Genomic DNA, 21,891 nt, shown 5'->3' with positions numbered 1-21,891 from the left:
GATCACAGGTTGTCCTCATTTTTAATGTTTCTAATTTTAACTCTAGTTCTAAAGTATTTTCACCTTGCTTATTTGTAAAAAGTTCCTTTTTCACTATCTATTTTAGCAAAACGTAAATGCAGTCACTTTGCTCATCCTCTGTCTAAAGAAAGGCAGAAGTACAGAGATTGGTTCTCCCTCAGAAGAGTGTATTTACATTTTAAAAATCTCGGTTATACTGACTTCCCCCCAAAATAAGAGTTAACTTTTTAAACTGTGAGTTTATCTGATTTGTAGTATGTCTACCAAGCAAATCACAGAAACCCTCCCCACGCTCAGTTAAACATAGACTGATAACACTCTTGGAGGTCGAGTGTAGCTTGACCAATAAACCCTTCTTAAAATATAGCCAAGCCAAACATTAAGCAAGCAATGCAGAGTTTGTATATACATCATGGGATGCTGGCTGTATGGGTCACGGCACTCAGACTTGCAATTCCTAGGCAGTTATTTTGACATTAGAAAGTCACAATCCATCAACTTAACAGCAGGGTGATAATTTGGGGACCAGGGAGATGGCTATTCAAAATGACACTGTGGGAAGTAAACAGTAGTTCAAATAGCCCCTGTTTGAGAATGAAGACATCAACTGAGCAGAATTTCTTTCCACCTCTAGAACCAGCTATTACATGATGTGCAAAGCCAAAAAGCACACAGGTACCTGGGCTCTTTGGACATGAGAAGAAATGGATCTGCCATCACAAAACTAAGGATGACAGAGTTGCCTCTTCTCAACTGTTTGTTACAAATCCCTTCCACTGACTTGTGATAGCCAAGCCAACATTTCAGAAGATGCTATGTGGCTCTTTCTGAATTGCACAATACTCATCTCCAGCAGGCTGTGACACCAGGCTCCTCGGGAGTGTGGAGGATACTTGGGACTTTATTCTTGCAGGAGTTCCCAGACAACAACCCTGCAGTAAGCCCCTCCTGCACACGAAGGAGGGACAAATGAATGGATATGGAGGCCACCGAGAGCTTCTGAAATGATCGCAGCAGCTGGGAACGAAGGTAACCACAGCGAGACCTTTTCTAGCTGCTGGATTAGTCTTGGGGGGTCGGGGAAGTGGGGGCTGAGTTGGGAGTATGGGCTACAGTGCAATGGTTCTCAAATGTCCTCATTTCATAATAACTCTGAGACACACACTCGAGCCCTGAGGGATGGCCAGGCTGTTGATAAACGAACAGCAAGCACATCTTTCTTTTGACTCTGAACAGTAGAAACGAAACAGAAAGAATGGATAAGAAATTATGCACTGATGCTGAGATGGCAAAAAGGAGCATTAGATAAATATACGCAGCTATTCTAAGAAGAGAGGAAAATCTGGATGGCACGATTGTCTTAAGGAGCTGTATCGCTTCCATGGAAACCTAAGTGGTTTTGTGGCAGCCCACACCCCACCGGGGTCCTGACCTGCCCCAGGGATGATTAGTGTTCTGGCCACTGCCCTCTCCACTATCTTCCTGGCTGTCTGCCTGAAATACTGAAAACGTGAAAAGCGAATTATTTTCAGGTTAGACTTCGCTATTTAAAAGAAAAAGAAATTCACTATGAGAACGAAATATCAGTAGGTAAACAACGATAAGCTCCTAAAGCGAAGATGAATTTTCTTACTGTCTGCATTTTCTTTTAATAAACTTTCGTGGCTGTTTAAATTGAGTTTCTCCCTCTCTTTAAAAACCTAGCTTCACATGAATAACATCAACACATACGCTGAAAGTATCTGAAAATTCACACATTTCAGAAAAGTAATTTTAGCGATCAATAGTAGAAGCAAAGCCAACAATGATTCCATACCTGGAGCTGATATTCTTCCGTGAAGCACAGATTCACTGGGCAGCAGGTCTTTTGAATTGGAGGTGAATGGTGATTGTCTAAATGTATCTTCTGAAAAGAAAGGGCTGGGGGTAGGGAAGGAGGAGTGAAGTTTAGTAAATTAAAGTTATTTAAGATACCCAAAGCATCTGGCCATACATACACAAAACCCCACAAATGCTAGATAAGGTAATTTTTTTAAACGATGCTTAGAGAATATATGAATATTGTGCTTAAAATGGAGAAAAAGAAAATGTATTACATCAGACAAGTGCCATCTGCACATTCTGCCTATTGGTTTTATACTTAAGGTGAATAGATGAAATATCATCTTTGAAAGGTGGTTAAACCCAGAGTCAGGACAGCTGAGCAGTAAATTTTACTCTTGCACTTATGTTCTGCGAGTATGTTGAGCCCAAATGAAGACCAACCATCTGGGTCAGAATCAGAAAGGCCTGGTTCGAGGTTCTTCCCTGAGTGGTGACATATCTGCCCTTGCTCACCCACTTTTTGTCACTTGATCCCTTGGGGACCAATGGTGGTACACCTCAGAAGGGCAGATGGCTGGAGTCTTGGGCCTCTGCACTGAAGGAGACACCTCACCAGTCCCCACAGGAACCGAGACTGCATCCTAGAATTGTCTTGGTTCGTAAGGAGCGAAAGGCAGCTAATGGGACTGCCAGAGAGGACACTGGGGTTGGGATAGGGGAGAGGACCTTCACTTTCCATGAGACTGAGGCTCTGAGTTGAGTGATTCTAAGCTCCCCTAGTGACTCAGCTAAAACTAGAATCAGGGACATCCAGACCACAGCCATAGTGAACACAAAGGCTTTGGATGCTTTTAATCAGCCTGAAGGTTTTAACCCAATCATAGCATCCGTCTTCCATGCCTTATGGTAAACGATAAACAAGTATTGTGATCACACGTGAGAATAGTGAGGTATCCAGCAGCGTCCAACCTGGAGAATGGAAAGCCCTACGTACAACAGGGAAAATGTCATCATGGGAACTTGGTGCACAGGTGGTAGATGGTTCCTAGGGGGCAGTACGGAAGCCCAGCAATAGGAAAAGCAGGAGGCCGCCCCCACCCTGAGGCTGGAGGGACAACAGGAGGTCAATGGAGTCCAGCCACAGTGTGCCAAAGGGAGAGGGAGAAAGTCTGTAGCTCTTAAGCCCCGCCCCCATCTCTCATCAGAGCGTCTGATTGGCTGAACCTTCCCAGAAGCCAGAGAAACAGAACCTGCCAGCATCAGGCCCCCTGTAAAACTGCAGATCATATAATTACACTCATATGTGGGATATAAAATTGAAAGCAACCAACGAACAAGACAAACAAACAAACAAAAACTCATAGACACAGACAAGAGTTTAATGGTTACCAGAGGGGGAATGAGGGGAGGGTGTAGGTAGAGAAGGGTAAGGCGGGGGCGGCGCGCAAATTTATGGTAACGAAGGAGAACTGACTTTGGGTGGTGAACACACAATGCAATATACAGATGACATGTTATAGAATAATACACTTGAAACCTATCTAATTGTATTAACCAACATTACCCTAATAAATTTAAAACGCAGATCAGGGGAAGGAAAAGACCTGAGGGCATACAAACCTAGGACTCCTGGGACTGGTGTTGCTTTTCTAAACACACCGACAAGGCTATGGTTACTACCAGTCACTATTATGGAGGAAATAGTATGATAGAATTGAAGATATATAAATACTTTTAAAAAGCAAAACGTACATTAATGAACAATATAGTTTTACATGACCATTAGGCTTATTTAATGCAACTTAGTGTGGCATGCTTCTTAGTTATATCTTAAACATAAAATGATTTAAATAGGCTTAAACAATGAACTGGCTATATGTAGGTTAGTAGGTGATGAGAAGTGGGGAAACATGTCATTGTATTCCAAATACTCATAACGTGCAAGTGACACCAAAACACTCGAAAGCATAAGGCAGTGAAGCACAGTGTCCAAGAGCCTGAGCTGGAGAGCAGGCAGTTCTAGGTTCAAATTCAAGCTCAACTTATGGCTGTGTGACCTCGTACAAGTCATTTAACTTCTCCGAGCCCTCATTTCTTGTCTATAAAACAATAAAACAGTATCCAAACTTCCCTGAATCGCTGTGAGGGGTGAATAAGAGAGTCCATGGAATGTGCTTTTCATGGTGCCTGGCAGATAGTAAGTGCTCAATAAATGTGAGCTATTTTTTATTTGTATCTCTGTCTAGCCCAAGAGAGAGCATAAATTAATCAGCCTTTCATCACAAGTGTAGTTTCCTTGCATAAGATGAAGAAAAGGCTGCTCTGATTCTGAAGAGTCAGTTGACTCCTGTGGTGATTAGATTAATTTCGGAACCAAAGAACTTTTAAGGAAGTAGAGAACTTGGAGGATTTTTGGTCAAACTCAGAGTGTAACATTTCTCAATTCTCATCTCCTTCGCTCTGAAGCTTCTATACGAGGGGATAGTGATGTCCTTTTGTCTGAGTGGACAGTTCACAGGAAACACCACAGACTGGCCCCCCGGCACTGGGCAAAAGGCAGGCAACGGGCCTGCGTGTCACTGTGACTGGTTATACCAATCACCTTGAACTCTGAGAGTTCAATGGAGCCCATGGAACTGTTGGGTCTGAAATGTGGACACTTCCCTTTGGGGACACCAAGAGTCCCAAGACGAGCCCCGTAAAGGGCCTCTAGAAAATCACTCTTCTTGCCACAGAGAAACGTGTGTGCTGCCCCACCTTCCCTCAGTTTTGTAGTAACTATTTATCGAGTGCTTACGATGTGCCAGGCCAGGGAACATCATGGTCAGTAAAACTGTCTACGGTCGTAAATGTCGGGAGCACAGGGAGCACAGAGACCGTATGGGTAAGTGAAAGGGAACCGCCGTGGTGACCAGTGCTGTGTTACTGTGAGGTCTGGCCTGGCCTGGCCTGGCCTGGAAGGGCTTTCCTGCAGAAGCCACAGCTGAGCTGAGACCAGAAGGAGTAGGACTGTGAGGTGCCAGGGTGTCAGGGAGAGTGTCCCCTGCACAGTGAGAGGACACAGCCAGTCCATAGAGCTGGAGGAAGGGCCATCGTGAGGGAGGTGAAGCTGGTGTGGCGGGCGGGCACGCTGAGTGCAGGGATCATGGCTTTGTCCTAGCAGGAGTGGGATGCTCCGCCGTCTCTTAAGTAAGGGGAAGGTGGAACAGGATTTCAGTTCTAGAAAGCTAGGCCTGGGGGGTGAGGTGGGGGCTTGCAGAAGACAAGGCAGGTAGCCAGAGCAGCAGTCCATACTGGATGTGGTGACGCTGGTGGCCAATGCTGCAAACCGGCAGTGACATACACGGACTGAAAAAGAGCTGAAAAGGTCAGGCAGGTGAAGATCACAGGTACATTTAAAACTAATCCTACGGTTTCCAGGTGAACAGGGCCCAGGCCTCCATGCTACATGCTGGAAATAGCCTCCTTGGTTTTGCTGAGGAATGGAAATGAGCTAGCTCTGCATCTTCACTGGACCCTTCGGCAGCAAGGAGTTCCACGGACGTGAGGAGTGAAGCCCTATTATTCCCCAGCCTCTCGGAAGAAATTAAGTCGAAAGGGAGACAAACACTGAGGGGAACAACATTACAAATAATTTCCTACCCTGGATGCCAGCTTTATCCTGTATAGAAAAAAAAAAAAAGGATTTCTTCCAAGGGAGCAGAGAATTCGAAGGGAGTCACATTGAATACTAAAGGACAGTGATATGACAAGGCAAAGAATCAATGGAGAAATGTTTACAAGTCAAGGCAGCACGAGCCTGGCGGAAAGTCTTATCTATGAAGAAAAGATATTAGGTTAACAGAGAATCAGTCTCAAACATGACGCTGCCATGCTCCGAATTCGCATCCGCCCCTGCCGGGAGGTGGGGGTGATGCAGAGGGTTACGCAGAGTTTGGAAGTAGAAAGATCTGACTCTGAATTCCATATCAGCCACTTAAGAGTTAAGAGACCTTTGCCAAATCCACAAACTATCTGGCCTGGAAGAGGGGTTTAAAGATATCACCTTCATCGGGGTGTCGTAAGGGTTAAATAAGATATTTCACGTTCAAGTTCTTAGTGCACAGTACATGTTCAGCAGAAAATAGTAACTAACACATATATTGCTTACCAAATATCTGGCACTGTTTTAAGGTACTTTGTGTGTATTAACTTCACTTAATCCTTACAAGGACCCCATGGTGTAGCTACCGTTATTATTGTTCGCATTTTGCAGATGAAGAGACTCAGGCACAGGCGAGTTCCGTAGTTTCCTATGCTCATGAGCTGAGCCAGGATTTGAATCCAGGCTGGTTAGCTTACACGCTGAACCATGCTGCCTTTGTGTGGTCGCTAAACATCCAGGCAGCTCATGGACAATGCAGAATCGCAAATCCTTCTTGGAACGGACAGAACAAAGAAGATGGAGGAAGGAGGGAAGTAGGAGGGTGGAAGCAGCCATTCCAGTGTGTAGGACCCTAGGTCGCTGAAGGAAGACTTTTTCAACTGAGAAATAGAGCAATTGAAATCATTTGACCCTTTACTTTGCTCTAGAATTTAAGATAGGCCCCGCTTTTTTAATATTTCTGCAACACAGGGGACAGGTCCATTTGCAAGCCTAACCATTCCCCGCGGTGTGTGCCCACTGCTTCTGAGGGCAAGCCCAAATGAACAGGGAAGGGTGACGATGTGGCTAAACCTCCATCTCAGCACAGATATGAAGCTCATGGCACTAGGGCTACACTGCCACCTGTATAATACTTTTGGCTGCCTAGAGTGACATCCACGTTTCAGGAAGAGGAGGAGAGGCAAGCAAACTTAGAGCATGCCCCCTACAGCAGGCGCTTGCTTCACAGGATCAGATCTCCAATGACACTGGTCATCTAACTCACTGCCCAGGTTCTGAGGACAGAAGACCCTACGCAGCGCCAATAAGCAGTGTAATTTTTAGTATTGAGACGATACTCCTCAAGCTCCTTTTCTTCCGCCAGGCCTCACAGTGTCTGTAGACTGTAGGAGGGCACCCGCTGGCTTTTGGTGGATGTCCAGCCGGACCCTCGTTGGGGCGGCAGTGACTGCAGGGGTGGGAGAGGGCGGTGGAGAGGGTCGATCTGGGAGGTTCTCGACACAGGATGAACCGGGCCTGCATCTTCCTGGGGAGGAAGACAATACATGCAATACATCAAATCCGATGCATCTGTACCATCCTTCAGCTAGTAACTTAGTTACCAACTCTTCCAGGAAAGGAGCCAGGTTGTGACTGTTGCAAGACTCTAACTTACTAACTCTCCAGCTACCTGGACTTCAGTCATTTTACTGCGACAAAGCCTCTCTATCAGAAAGTGAGGCAAGGAAGTAGAAAGAGGCAAAAGTGTTAAAAAAATGATTTCTGACTAATATTTTTGGTTGAAAAGTTGGCAGAGGAACAGGTTGGAGCTGACAGCTAATACGGGAGGGGCTTGCTACTTTATGAACAAAATCTCCATCTACCTTAACATATTCCTTTTGGTTGACTAGAAGACTTAGCTAATTTGTATAAATATTCAATAAATATTCAGAAGTCGCATCTGGAAGCTGTTGGTGAAGACTTAGGACTGCCCAACATCTCATTACTTTTCATGCTTTTTGTTATGTAGAAAAGACAAAATTTTTTCTATTCAAGTTTCTTTTCTGGATAAAAACGGTTCTCAAATGTGTATTTTAATTTTTCTCTTGTACAACATCTAAGGGTTAAAATATGATGAGGCACTGCTGTCACTGTGACTGGACAATTCCAGGCATGAGACGGCCTGTAGGGTCAACGCCATGAAGCCATGACAAGAAAAGATTTACAATAAATAATAAAACAGTCCATAAAAGATGATAGCTCTAAACAGTGATACATTCTGCTAAGTGCCGACTGTGGCACCTTTAACATCTGAGTGCCACCAGGAAGCTCCGCTGCGTGCAGAACAGAAGGCCCATCTACTTAAAATTCACACTCCCCACGTGCCACCACTGATGCCAATAACAAAACAAAAAGGAAAAGAAGGTGGTTACAGTGTGCGAGAGAAAGTTAGGAAAAAAACCTTTGTTAGTAGTGGTATAATTTTTAAGGAGCAACAGAGATCTTTTTTTTCCCTTCTAAAAGACCATAATAATAATTCCTAGGACTGAACTTGGGGATGGCAAATATAAAAGAAAGATGAAAGCAACAACAAAAAAGATTGTGCTCTCTAATCAGTTTTTAACTCAGAACACGTAAGGATCTATGTATTTTAGGATGGAATGAAATTCTATTAAATGTAAGTTTCAGCAAATCATCCTGAAGTGATATTCTGACTTCGATTCAAACAGAGACAAATTTTTCTTTAATGAATTGAAAAAGATGGGGTATTTAAAAAAAAAAAAAAGGACTTGAGTATCCATTCAGCGATGTATCATACAACATAACAGGGCTTCTGAGTTTTTTCCAAGAACTGGGTAAAACATGTCCAAAAGAGTTTGAGTTAATTTTTATTTTGTTTTGTTTTCTTTTAAGGAAATTTGAAGAATAAGTTAGCTGACTTAGGTCTTTGTGAGAAGCTATATGCTGTGAAAAGAGGCCCCGAAGCCCCATTCCAGGTGGGAAAAGTTCTATGGGAACCGACATTTTCTCTATCTGCGACCTGCTTGCCAGAAGACTCCAGTCTCTGGCCACCTCACCAGATGGTTGTTAATCCTTCCTGTTAACGGGACCTCCCTCAAGCCCTTACGTAGCCCCAGCTACTACTTCAGATTACTAAAATCCTAGTTTTCTGTATTGATATATCACGTTATTTTTAAAGAACTGAAATTCCATATATTTATCTAAAACCACTGCACTGATATTTTTAAAACTCTGACTTATGAATCACTTAGACCTTGAGACATACCCAAGAATGACACACTGCATGACATTTTAAAGTGAACAGGAAGCCCTAGTTGAAAAAACAATCTTCCATGCCTCCGAAAGCCTCAAGAAGAGACAGGCAATTTATCCCTGAGTTATCCTAAGAATAAATCTTAACTCTAGTTCAAAGACTTTCTTAATATGTGGAATATGACCGACAGATTAAAATGAATACAGGTAACTTCCATTTGGAATCTCAATGCCTATATAATGAAACTAAAGGAAATGACCACAAACCGGAAATGCCTTCGTTGAACAGAACCTAGGCCTTGCTAACAGGAACAGAACACGGTCCTTGCCAAAAAACAAAAAGGAGAGTTTTTTTTAAAAGCCTTTCTAACATATTAGGATTATTCGAAGATAAGGAATAGGGGGAATATGCGGCTTAGTTATAACTACCTTCTCAACATTTCCTCAAGTCCTTTAAGGTCAGAAGAAACTTTCTGAGAAGCTGGAATAGCTTGCACGTAAATACGCTCACAAGTCAACAATGAAAACACTGCCACACTTTTATATACTCCATTTTCTAAAAAAGACCAAATAACATGATTTCATTTTCAACCTCATTTTCGTGATCAATGCAATTTTCTTTATTTTTGGGGTAGTGTTTGTTCTTTTCTGAAATATTACTGCCCTTGACTAATTTATTTACTAATAATTTATAATAGAAATAGATGCTTAATATTTTTTGATATATTTACAGATCTGTATGTTTTGCGACACATTTATAAATGACTATATTTGAAATATGTTAAAAGCTTAGTTCCACAGATTTTTGTAAAAGAATTTTGAGCACTTAAAAAAGCCCTAGTATGGTCATTTTGCTCTGGCATAGCAATCACTAAATGTCACCGAGGACTGTACGTGGCCCTCCTAGCTTCTACCTCGGGCCCTCACTTTCATTTGAGATGAGATATGGCACAGCTGTGTTTCTTACAAAGTGGGCCCAGATATGAACATTTTAGGTATACAAGTCAATGGCTGTTTTCCTTATTAGCATTCTTGTAGTCAGTGAAAAAGATACTCTCTAATAATAATTAAAAAAAAAAGAAAAGTTTAATGGTGCTCATGAACACTTTCTCTTTTTAATGCCACAGAATCGAGGAGCCCTATTCATGAACGATTTTATTTACTTATTTTAATGAAGCACCCTGGATAGCAAGTTTCAGGAGACACGGGGGTGGAGGAGAGTGCTCAGGATTAAAAATGACTTGGGGGTCTCTGCCCTGAAGTCAACCTTGACCATCTGAAACAGTCAATTCCTTATGTAAGCTTAAAAGGGATACACAGAGAAGACCTCCTGTGACCTCAGTGGGCCAGGCATGGAACCCCAGTTACCGATCATGTCGGGTGCACACATTTTCAAAGAAAGAAGGATTGCAGTGAATTGCTATACATTGGCAAGGTGCAGCCGGGCATTTATCTACGCACTGAGGCTGGCGCTGCAGATTCAGTGGGTTTCTAAATGGGGTTTATGGCAGATGGAGAACCAAGGTCACTCCATCATCCTACTACCCCTATAGGCATCAGATTTTTTTCTTTAATTTTGAGGCGACGAGAAAGCTAAGATGTGTTTCCTTCTCCTACTAGCCCATTGACATGGCTTGTGAACTTGGCTGGTGCCGATCAAATAGAACCTTCTAGCAATTAAAAACCCATTAAACATGTTGTTAATTTTGCAAGGTGTACGATAGTATTGTAGAAAATATCCTTATTTTTTAGAGATATATATTAAAGAATCTGGAAGTGAATGTTACGATGTCTGGGGTATGATTTAAAATATAAGGAAGAAAAAGGATTGATGAAGTAAGCAGGGCAAATGTTTGTTTAATGTGGGTGATGGGGATATGGTGATTTATCATATTATTCCTTCTACTTTTAAAAATTTTACATACCAAAAAAATCGACAGCAACAATCAAACAAAGAGTTCAACCCAGACAAACTACCAAATGGAATAATAAATGATAGTAAAAGAAAATACACAAAAGAACAAATACAAACCTCTCCCCATGAACAAGTATCACTTGCTATCACTAGGAATCAATAAATGAACAGGTTTTAACTATAGATACAATTTTTAACCTCCCAGTTGGTAAAAAAAAATTTAATGACAAAGCACAGAGATTTTTGAAATATTCTCTCTCATTAGTTTACAGTAGAATTATATATTCAATCCTTTCAAAAGTCAATTAGACAATTCATAGCAAAAGCCTGAAAACTGTGAATGCTTTTTTTTTGCGTCAATTTATCACAGTATCATTTATAGTAACAACGACTTGGGAAAATAAAACCAAGCAAAACCCTTCATATCCAATAACGGGAGACTGACTGAATATATTATGACATATGCAAACACTGACTACTATGCAAACATTAAAAGAATTGAGTTAAAGAATTAAAATATTGAGTTATGTTTACTGACATGGAAAGAAGTTCTTAATATACTGCTAGGTGAGAAGAGAAGGTTACAAAACTATATATATAGCAGGATCTGATTTTTACAGGAAAGTATACATACATATAAATAGAAAAACATTGATCCAGGACATACACCGACTTAGCGGTGGTTGCCTATGGATGGTTGGACTGATTACAAATGATTATTTTTTCTTCTTTATGTTCTCTAATATTCTCTGGAAATAAAAGTTATTTTTAAAACTTAAAAAAAGATTAAGTTTTATAGTTTAGGATCCTTTATTTTTAAGGTGACTCTTAGTCTTTTAAAGAATAAGCTGAGGGATGATATAACAGAAGGCAGTTGTAAAAGACACAGGCGGGATAACTATATCTCAATTAGAGCCCATTGCTATTGGCCAAGTTCAGTTGCAGGAGGCCGAAAGCTGTAGAAGGGAGAGGCTGTTTAAAATATCGTAGAAGAACAATAGAGCATCTGAGGAAGACATATCTATTGGTAATGTTTTTTATTTTCTCCTCTGAAAAACACAAATGCCTTCTATTTAGGGTTGTCTTAGAGGCGGGCCAAACCGTACAACCTAACACCAAGTTTTCAAGGAACGATCCCTGTTGCTGAGGCTGGAGCATTCATGCACTTGGAGCCAGGGAACTTCTCAGGGCAAGGAGCACAATGCCAGGCCTTGTCGAGGGCCGCAGTGGCTGGGAGGCCGGACCCGGAGAGCCGGAGCCAACCTCAGGCCACGGAAGTGAACCTGCATGTCCGGATCCGTGAAATGTCAGCCTGTGGAGGGACCTGGATCTCCCGCAGGAATCTGACTTTCTGCATAAACAAGGGCAGCGGGCTCTCTGCTGAGGTGAGCAGAGAGCAGATGAACTTAGTCTCCTCTTTGTCCTGTGTAAACTGTAGTAATGCCAGCGAAATGTGGATGCCTCTTGGCCTGCTGCAACGTCCAAGTGAGCTTTTCACTCCTCAGCGGAGGTCAACTCTCAACTATTTGATGTGACAACCATGGAGACACTCTTGAGACCAATTCCCAGATAAGAAGAATAAGAACGAAGCCAGCTTTTGGTCATGTCACCTCTGCATAACCTGTCAAAGGTGACTGACTCGGAAAGAATATAGGTTTTGGGTGTCTACTTACAGAGATCTGCAAATTTACACTTCGTTTCTAGTTGTTTTGAGTTATACAAACCAGATGGGATACTTTTGCAAGCCAGGAGAAATAAAGGTGGGAGAACTCATGGAAAAGTGAAGAAAAGAAAGGCACAGCCCTCAGATCTTGAAAAGAGATTTAAACTTGCCTCTTCATAGTAACACAATACTAAACAGTTCTGGAAGCTGTAACAGTTCAATACAGATGTCACGGATGGGAGGAAAAATGGCAGAGGGTGATACCTACGGGACAATGAAGTATAGGGATAGATAAAAGTACTGAGAAAGGTTTGGTGAAATAAGAAAAAACCTTCAAAGGGCAGCAATGCACAAAGTAGTTTTAAGCTATATGTACTTAAACATGATCTGTTGTTTTCCGAGATTAGTTTAATTTCTTTGAAAAATGAAAACTCAAAGATAAGTTGTAAAGCATGTATTAACAATGAAAAGGCTCTCAAATCAACATTCGTGTCAGAGCAACTGCAGTAGTGCAAGCTGTGCATATCTAGGGGGTAAACTTAACATCAGAGACATCAAAGATTTGCTTATTTATTATGACAGTATTCCAGTAGATGGCAGTGTCTTGAAGGAAGGGCATTTTAAAATCTGCACTAGCCCACCAACAGCCTTGACTTCACCAAAGAAAGCACTGAACATCCTAACTGAAGGGACTCCATGAAATCAGTAGTAATTTCCATTTTTTAGAAACAGAATTCTCAGTGCATTTAATCTTAAAGTCATAAAATATAAAGGGTAAAAAGATGATATGGAGAGCTACTCAAAAATCACCCATTTTATTTGCTCTGTTTCCTGTTTATTTTCTTAATTGCTTCTGTCTACTCCAGAGTTCTTTGTATGTAATCTTTTACTTTTTAAGATAATGGAGCATTGTTCTCTTGTGCCTTTCAAAAAACGAAAAGGGAAAATTGCACAAATTGAGGCAGCGCATCATAATTTTACAAATCTGTGCAATTTCCATTACCGAATCATAAATATTTAAGGACATACATCCAAACCATCACACAGGAAAATTCTATATTGAACACTTTCAAGTACATATGTCTTTTAGTAAACACTGTAAGTGCCATTATCTAAATCATAGAAAAATAGCCTGCATTTCAAATTCTGAAAATTGGGCAAATTAAATGTTAGTCGGCACAGCATGATATGAATCTACCTTTCTCTGATTTTCCCACTTCTGCTTTTAGTCTAGTAATGGAGAAAAGGACAATTCAGGTAAATACTTCCTTGCATTTGGAATAAAGCAAGCCAGTGTGAGTTTTTCTTATAGGCCTGCAATCTTATATCCCCACAGACACTGAATTATTAATGGGGAAAAGAGAACAAATAACCAAGAGAGGGTTCTTGGCAGTCCTTGTTTGAAGTTCATGGTGTTACACAACATTGAACATGTCCAATTCACCTGCCAGGAGCTATCTGATTCTTACTCTAGGGTTCCATTTTCCTATTTCGATCTTATCCAGCATCTGGCTGGGTGATGGTCCATGTCTGAAGATGGAGATCTTCTTTTTATTCCATTAAACTTTGGGATCTGGTTATGATATCATGCTTCATATATTTTCATCTACATCTGATCATATCAGCTGGTTATCTGTTCCCTGTAAAACTTAGGCTTGTGCTGGGAAAGGAAATAGAAAAATCAGGATTTTATTAGTCTCTTAAGCATTCGGTCCTTCTGTTCTCATGGGGCTGGCTGGACCATCTCCTCATCTCACTTGTCGCGTAGGCGAGCAGTAAGACCACGCAATCCACACACTATCTCAAAAGAGACGCACAGCCTTTTTTATACTTAGATTGAATGTTCTGCACTCTAAGGTTAAACAGGCTAAAGAACGGCTGCGTTCGCATTTAGAGTGAAGTTCCAGCTAAAGGGCTGATTCGGTGGGGGTGTCCGAGGAGGGCAAGAACAAGGGCGGAAGGAAGGGGTGAGGTCAAGGCATTGGTGAGCAGGCCCACACGATCCAATCATTCCAGCTGCTAAGTAGATTGATTTTTCTGCCTGGCTACATGGTGCACTTTGGTAGTTGTTTTTCTCCTTTACTTTTGGGAAGATGATCCTAATTTAAGCATCTGAGTCTAAGTTCTTAGGATTAAGAAAAAAATAGCATTCTCAAACCAGTTCTTAAAATGTCTGGGATTTGCTTCAAAATAATCTAGGGAGAGGGAGGGGAGACAAAAGGAAGGGACAGATGAAACAATATGAGTCATGAACTGATAATTGTTCAAACTTGGTGATGGTTACATTATCTACTTTCGAAATTTTCCATTGGAAGCGTTGAAAAAAATAAGGTAGAGAACTAATGATCTAGAAATTTGCTAGTTATTGGTTTCAAACTTTAGCCTCACCTAAACCTTTTTAAACACTGCTAACAAGGAATGCTGTCCAACATCATTTTCTCTCTCCCTATCTCCCTACTTTATGATAGAGGCATTAACAAACAGCAGAATGGGCAATGGACAGCCGTGACCAGGGAGGGTTTGATGGGGCGGGGGGCGATCATCACCTGTGTGGGACAGAGAGTTAACCGTACACACACCCACAGGCTCCACGTTCTCTTGGTGCCCGGGCAGGGAAGTTGGCACCCCTACATCCCACTGATAAGCACATGTCGAAATGCCAGGCTACCAAATATTTCATCCTGCGTTACTACACTTGTCCTTAGTTCTTGTGGTTGGAACGAGAGTCAAGATCAATAACGATAAACAACTGTGGGGGAAGTTGCGGGTTTATAAAGGACAGGAAGAGAATCAGCTTCTTTCTTCAGTGCTGCACGTCTCTCCTCTCCCCTCGTGCCCCTGGAGGTCAGACCCCATGAGCAGGGGGTGTCACTGAGTGGAGGAGCCCACGCACCCATCGGCACTTGGAAGAGCTTGATCTGAATACTTCGCTGAGGCCAGCATCTCAGGGCTGCCCTTCACAATTAAACTATCTTAAATGTACCTAGCGACTCCCAAACATAGAAGATTCCAATCATGAGCCATTGTTCTGGACAGTCAGCTGCTGCTAGGAAATCAAATGCGAGAAATCTGATAACTAACCAAACATCCCACTAAGTATTTATGAATCTGGAGAGATAGACATCTGCAGATGATGAAATTTTTTTTTGGAAAACATCACAAATCATACCTGAAAACATAACCTAGGAGCTGACCTTGTACATACAAATTAAGAGTTCCTTCTAATCCAGGACCCACAGAGAAGAGAGGGAGCTGGCATTTTTTTCTGTCTCTGCTATCAGTTAACTCAGGTTAAAGAGGATTTCTTGGCACAAAGCAGCTTCATTCTATTACACCTGAAGTAATGAGGTGAGAAGGTAAAAAAGAGATCCATTTGAGAAGAAGCTAATTGAGCAAGTTGCCTACTCGAAGGAAAAATAAAAACACACCAAGGATTTTGTAGGAGAACAATAAACCAAGAATTCTGTAATACTGATTTCTGAACACTATATCATGGGGTACGGTGGGAGTAGGGGTGGGGGTAGGGGGTTTGCAAGAAGCACCTCTCCTTTGCTTTGGGCAAAAGATCTGATTTCTTCTTATTCATAATCTCCAGAAAGAGGAGAATTTAAAGATTGCTTCATTTTTGCTAAATGGCTAAAAAAAAAAAAAAAAAAAAATCTCTTCTATCCTATAATTATGTTCCAGCTCCAGCCAAAGCAATTCAGGCCATGAGGAGCATTTCACTTGTTTGAAGCTAGTTCAAACCTCTTACCTCTTCCTAGAGAACACCTGAAAAGCAAAAAACAACATGGTCTCGCCCCGCATACCTTTCCGTTACATAAATATTATCATGTCATCTTAAAGAGCCAGCAGAAAAACTCCAAGGGAGATGCTGTTGGGGTCCCGCCCAGATCCCCTTACTGCACAAGCCTACGTTCCCGGCTTGTTGGGAGTGTTGGCTGCTGACGTGAGTGAAAACCGCCCTCGCTGTGCGGGCTCCCTCACCTGGGAGGCTACACAGGCCCTGCTGGAGTTAGTGAATAGTAAGGGGCTACAAGAGATGCCTCCCCTTGCCTCAAGGCAGGATTGACGCTGTGGTGCAGTTCACGCTGCAGTGTTCTCTGTGGGACGGAGCTGAAGCTAGAATCCAGCTAACACCACACGTTGCTCAGCAACTCCCCCTTCCTTCTCCCGCACCCTCCCTTCCCTGCAGGTCCCCCTAACGACACTCTTCAGTGAGGCCCCTCCACAAGGACCCCCGCTTCGGGCTCTGCTACTAGAGAACCTGACCTGGGCCATTGCGAGAGGCCTGAGGAAGCAAATTAAAACGAACACTTATTATTTTTAGTCTGCCACCTTTCTACGGCTACCAGTCTGGCCAATGTCATGTGTTTAACTCATAGACCCAAGCACATACATTAAGCAGCCTTGAGATTACGTGTACGAGGTAGCTGGAGACTACAGTAGCCTACGTCTCCTAGTTGGCCATCCCACTTAGAAGAGAAAATAGCCTTTCCACCTGCCAGGCCCATTTCCCAATACAACGCACAGACCAGATCGTGAGAGTCGTTTTCCATCTGTGTACTTATCCATGGAGACAAGGCTACGACCACGCTCCTGTTCTATTAGAGGGGGCTCCTTTCTCTAACGCTACAGAAACACTGTGTGAGGCAAGCTGGCCCTGTTTTAATTACTGTTTGATATGCAATAGTCTTCAATTCCAATTCACGGCATTAAAAAGAAAACACAACTCAGGTTAAGGTCAGACTGAGCACTGTCCACGTGCCTGATGATGCTCTGAGGTCAATTCACACCACATCCAAGGGAAAAACGTCGTTCAAGAATTAAAAGCACAAAACTGATCGACACTCCCATCAGGGAGAATCTAAGTGTGCTCAGCAAAGAAAAGTCCTCCGACAGAAAGCTTCGAAGGGGGAGGCCACACCTCTCAGAGCTCCTTCACCCGCAGGGGTGGGGTCTGCGCTCGTTGGCACCCGCCTCCCACAGCACGGCCTCGGGATGACAGCAAGCACTGGCTGGTCCCCCGGCTTTCACCTGGAGGACTTGTGGGTGCCCTGGCTGACCTCAGATTGCCGCTGGCCCATGCAAAGCTTCTTTACCCACAGTTGTTAGCGATGTCGGTTTTCCTACAATTTTTTAAGGCATTATATTCCTTTCGGTTTTTATATTTTTGCCCTCCTAGCAATTCTGTGAGATGAGAAGTTGGGATCTCCTTGGCGATGAATGATCAGCCCACAGCTGCAAAGCTCCTTAGGAGCACAGCTGCAAGAAGCACCCTGGTCTCCCAACTGCGTGAGGCCATCCGGAGACACAGACCCAGCTCCCAGTCACAGCTGTGTCACCCACTTAAACTCTCAAGTCCAGAAACTTCTGCAAAGACGATACTACTACTCCAGAAAAATCATCGTAAGGAATAAAAAACAAGAACATATAGACAACTGCCCGGCAAAGTGACACCTCTTAGATGTTTAATAAATATTAATAGTCCTCCCCCTCGGTGTCCCCACATTCTGTATTGTTACCAGCAACCAAAGCTCTCATACAAAACAGCATGACTCCTTTGAACCCAGTGGGAGAAAATAATTTGAGGAACAATGTTCAACATGTGATATGGGCCTCACAAGACAAAGGGTTACCTGAGGGGATCCCGCATACGTGCCTACCTGGTGGACGTCCGGATGGTGTTTTCTTTTGTGTGATTGTGCTCTTTGCTCACTTTTTCTGTAAGGAGAAAGAACAAAACACATACTTCTTAGGTCTTTCACACTCAACTTGTATCCTTAAAGCTTGAGTGCAAACACCCTCAACATTCTTTCTCTCTTGTGGTTTTCTTTTGGTTTCTTTTTTAAACATCCAAACTCTCCCTGTCTTCTTGGTACAGACCATCATCAAAAGCATGTAGACAGTATCCACAAAAACAGTTTCCCAGCGACAGAGAAACAGTTACTAACAAATTTCAAGTATATAATCAGGCCTGAGTAAGTACACACACACACACACACACACACACACACACACGGGCGCACAAATGCACGCACGAGCGCGCGCGCACACACACACAGGTATGTGCACGAAGGTAGTCATTTCTACTGGAGCTTTCCCCAGCTGAAAATTTCTGCTTTCCTCTGATTCAGCATGAAAACTGCAGTTGTTGCAACTGCTGCACTTCTGACTTTGATGACAACCTTTAAGCATTCTGTATTGTCAAGCCCCTTTGTGAGAGAGGGTATAAAAACAGCCATAAGACCTTTGGGTGCCACAGTCATCGAGCGCTTATTCTGATAAATGTCACAAGGGACAAAAAAAAAAATATCATTAGACAAGAAGGGGTAAACCTTCCCTTACTCTGTCTTGAGGTCTGTATCTACCAGCTGTCAGAAATTATTTAATTAGCTTTCAAGAACACAAAAGTTGAACTCTGGCCTCTCCAATGCAGTCCAAATGGAGGATTCTGCCCTGCCATGGCTCAATGGCTTCTTTTAGGTATCCAGAGAAAACCTGGCCAAGTCTATCAGGGTTTCAGGTTTCAACAGCAGGGCAAGTGAAAAACTCCTAAGCTTACAGATTTTTGGAAAAATTTCAACAGACTTACAACATCTGTCCCCAACTCTGTAACACTAGTCTGAGGCTGCTGCCTGCCAGTTTGCGGGGACAATTCCGTCCTGTCCCCGCACCAGTGACAATGAGGGTGAATTTAGATTCCCAGGCAGTATTCTTTCAGAAGGCAGGAAATCGGGGCTAAATGACTTGCCTGAGGTCACCCAGGCAGTTGTGACAGTGCCAGGGCGAGAACTTCCAGACACAAGAGTTTTTAGCTGATAGTAGACTGCGATAATGCAACGAGACAGAGACGCTCTGAAAAGAACCACACCAGCCTCACTTTTGAAAAATTTAATGGCTGAATCATCTTCAAAGTTATGTTGTTTTTAGATATGTTTTCAGCCTGTAAAAACAAAAAAAAGTATCTTGCAAGGTTTGGCGCTTGCAAAGATCTATGTGTCCTATTAAGTTTATGGAATTAACTATTTCTACTATGGCAGGGCTCAGCACAAACGCAGTCCTTCTTTGAGAGCCACCGTTTTCAGCACCAACTGATAGTTTCACAGCTCTGGGATGAGCCAGTGGACCAAGAGGAAGGCGAACCATCATGATGGCACACACACAGGTTCTAGCTTCTTTTCTCTTTCCTGATATTTTTCTTAGGGGTGAAAACAGGCAAATAATAAAGAGGCATTGAAGGGGTGTTTTAAATTTGTAATCCATAACAAAAGAGTTTATCCAACCTGAGTCACAAACTTAACTGATGTATGAACTTCAATATGTCGGGCAATGCTTCACTATGGAAAAGGTACAGGTATTTCTATAGAAATCTGAATCTTATATTTGTATGTATCATCAGTCTCGATCATGCTCAGACACCCTGTTAAGGACAAACAGTATTCACCTTGAAAAAGTTAACAAAGGGACAAATTTAGGTACTAGGACCCTCAACTACTCTATCAAGACCTTTAGCTGGAAAAAAAAAAAGACACTTGGCTGAGCTGGTAATCACTCGACTTTTAGATTCTGAGGATTCGAAGCAGACACAGTTGGTTTATAGACAATGTTCTACTAGCCTAGAACTAAAGAGTCCTCACACGTCATCTTTTGCCTTTCCTTTTCCTTGATTTTTTTTTTTTTTTTGGCAAGATACAGTAAAATCTCATTATTCCAGACCACACTAATATGGGACTCGGTAATTCAGTCACTGTTGAAGTAAATTGAAGTTTATCTTTTGCACATAAAAAAAAAAAAAAGGCCATTAATCAGATCAACTGCCTAAACAAAATTAGAGGTGAGACGTTTAGCCCAGTCAACAAGGATCATTTGCACAGAACTGAACAGAGTTCTAATTTCAAACGATTCGTAACTATTTATTAAAGAAAGTTTCGCAGGAATTCTACTTGGCAACATTTTATTAACTGTGAGTTTGAGTGGCAGTATATGCATGTTAGAGTAACAAAATTGATTTCTGTCTAAAAAAATCCTATAATGTGGGGGTTTTTACTTTATTAGAATGGCTTTCTTTCCAATTACTCCCAATTATTGACATTTTTTCCCACACAAAACACACCTGACAGTTGAAACAGGAGCTCGGAAGCCATCTTCACAGAGATATCCTGACTGAACAGGTTTCTCTCCGGGGGCACTCTGCCTTCTGGCATCTTCTGTAGGGGTTCGGTTTTCTCTCGCCCGATTAAAGTGCTGTAGCCAACGCCGCGGCTGGGTGACATCGAGACGTGTGAGTCCTGGATGTCAACCTCCATGGGTTCCTCTTTAATCTTCACCATCTGAGTTTCCTTGTAGCTTTCCGCTGCAAGCAGGTGAGTGAAGACAGACAAAAACACCAGAGTTTCTTAATCCTGAATCAAACCCGTTTCTAATCACAGCGAGGAAGGACTGTGAGGATAGAGTCAGGGAGCTGTTGAGACGAGAACACCCTAGCACCCTGGAACACAGGTGGAAAAAACTACTAATTTAACCCATCTGGTTTCCTGAAAAGGTAGGAAACAGAAGCCCAGGAAATTAATAAAGTTGTCCGACACACAAGTCTAGCAACGTGTGGTTGAGGGGAACATCAATTTATCAAAGTGAGCGCTTTCTTTGGAATCGTTGAAATATTCAAAATATTTTGAATTCTCTCTTTTGAATCAAGAAGAGTAAATCGAGAAGAGGGTTTAAGCGACTTGCCCAAGGCCACACAAATCGCAGCAGAACAGGCCTCAGTCTCCGGATGTAGAACTCAGGGTTCCGGACCAGGATCTCCCACCCACTCCCACACACTCCTTTCTCTGCCGTGCTGCTTCTAGAACTTACAGAGAAGATGGTAAATAGCTGTCTTTGTTTTATAATGTAATTTTGGTGAATCGAATCAGAGCAAGCATATTAATATAATGATTTTCTCCCTCTATTTTTAAAGCTCTGATCTTTTATTTTTCTTTCTCTGCTAGGGCACCAAAATTAATAAAGCATAAATAGGGTTGATTCAACCGAAACATTTACACCTTGTTGGGAGCTAGTAATCCTCAATACCACCTAGGAAGTTAATTGCAGCCTAAGGATTAATACTTAGAAAAACAGCAATCTTATAGTTTATAATAACGGTTCAATTTACTGACTGTTCTTGCTTTAAATGTGGCTATTAGATGTTTGGTCCTTAGTCTGAAACATGCATTCACTTTGCAAGGCTGGAGTGTCTTTATGTCCATGTGTCCCTTACAGCAATGACAGAACATCTTTGAAATAAGGTGGGACAATTAGCCCCGCCATTAATTTGGGTCACTTTAAAATAAGGCCACACTTTCAAATCAATAAGCATTTATTATGTACTCAGCATTCTGGAAAACAAAAAACAAAAAGGATTTGGTAGAGATAGATAGATATAGATGATAGATGATAGATAGATGATAGACAGAAGATAGATAGATAGATAGATAGATAGATAGATAGATAGATAGATAGATAGATAGATATAGATGATAGGTAAACAGAGTAATGGGTTGAATGGTGGCCCCCCACAAAAGATAT

At 42.2% G+C, this 21,891-nt stretch overlaps 1 protein-coding gene across 1 annotated transcript in view; it reads right to left on the bottom strand.

The window, feature by feature from the left end:
* Positions 1-21,891, bottom strand: part of ZNF827 (zinc finger protein 827) — a 120,205-nt gene that overhangs the window by 47,690 nt on the left and 50,624 nt on the right. Inside the window, 3 exon segments of the mRNA XM_023530238.1 lie at positions 1,838-1,941; positions 17,988-18,045; positions 20,438-20,677. Of these exon segments, the coding sequence (XP_023386006.1) occupies positions 1,838-1,941; positions 17,988-18,045; positions 20,438-20,677 (402 nt within the window).

This window comes from Pteropus vampyrus, unplaced genomic scaffold (genome assembly GCF_000151845.1).
Source record: "Pteropus vampyrus isolate Shadow unplaced genomic scaffold, Pvam_2.0 Scaffold47, whole genome shotgun sequence".
In the NCBI taxonomy this organism is placed as follows: Eukaryota; Metazoa; Chordata; class Mammalia; order Chiroptera; family Pteropodidae; genus Pteropus; species Pteropus vampyrus.
This window is presented reverse-complemented; position numbering and strand designations above follow the sequence as displayed.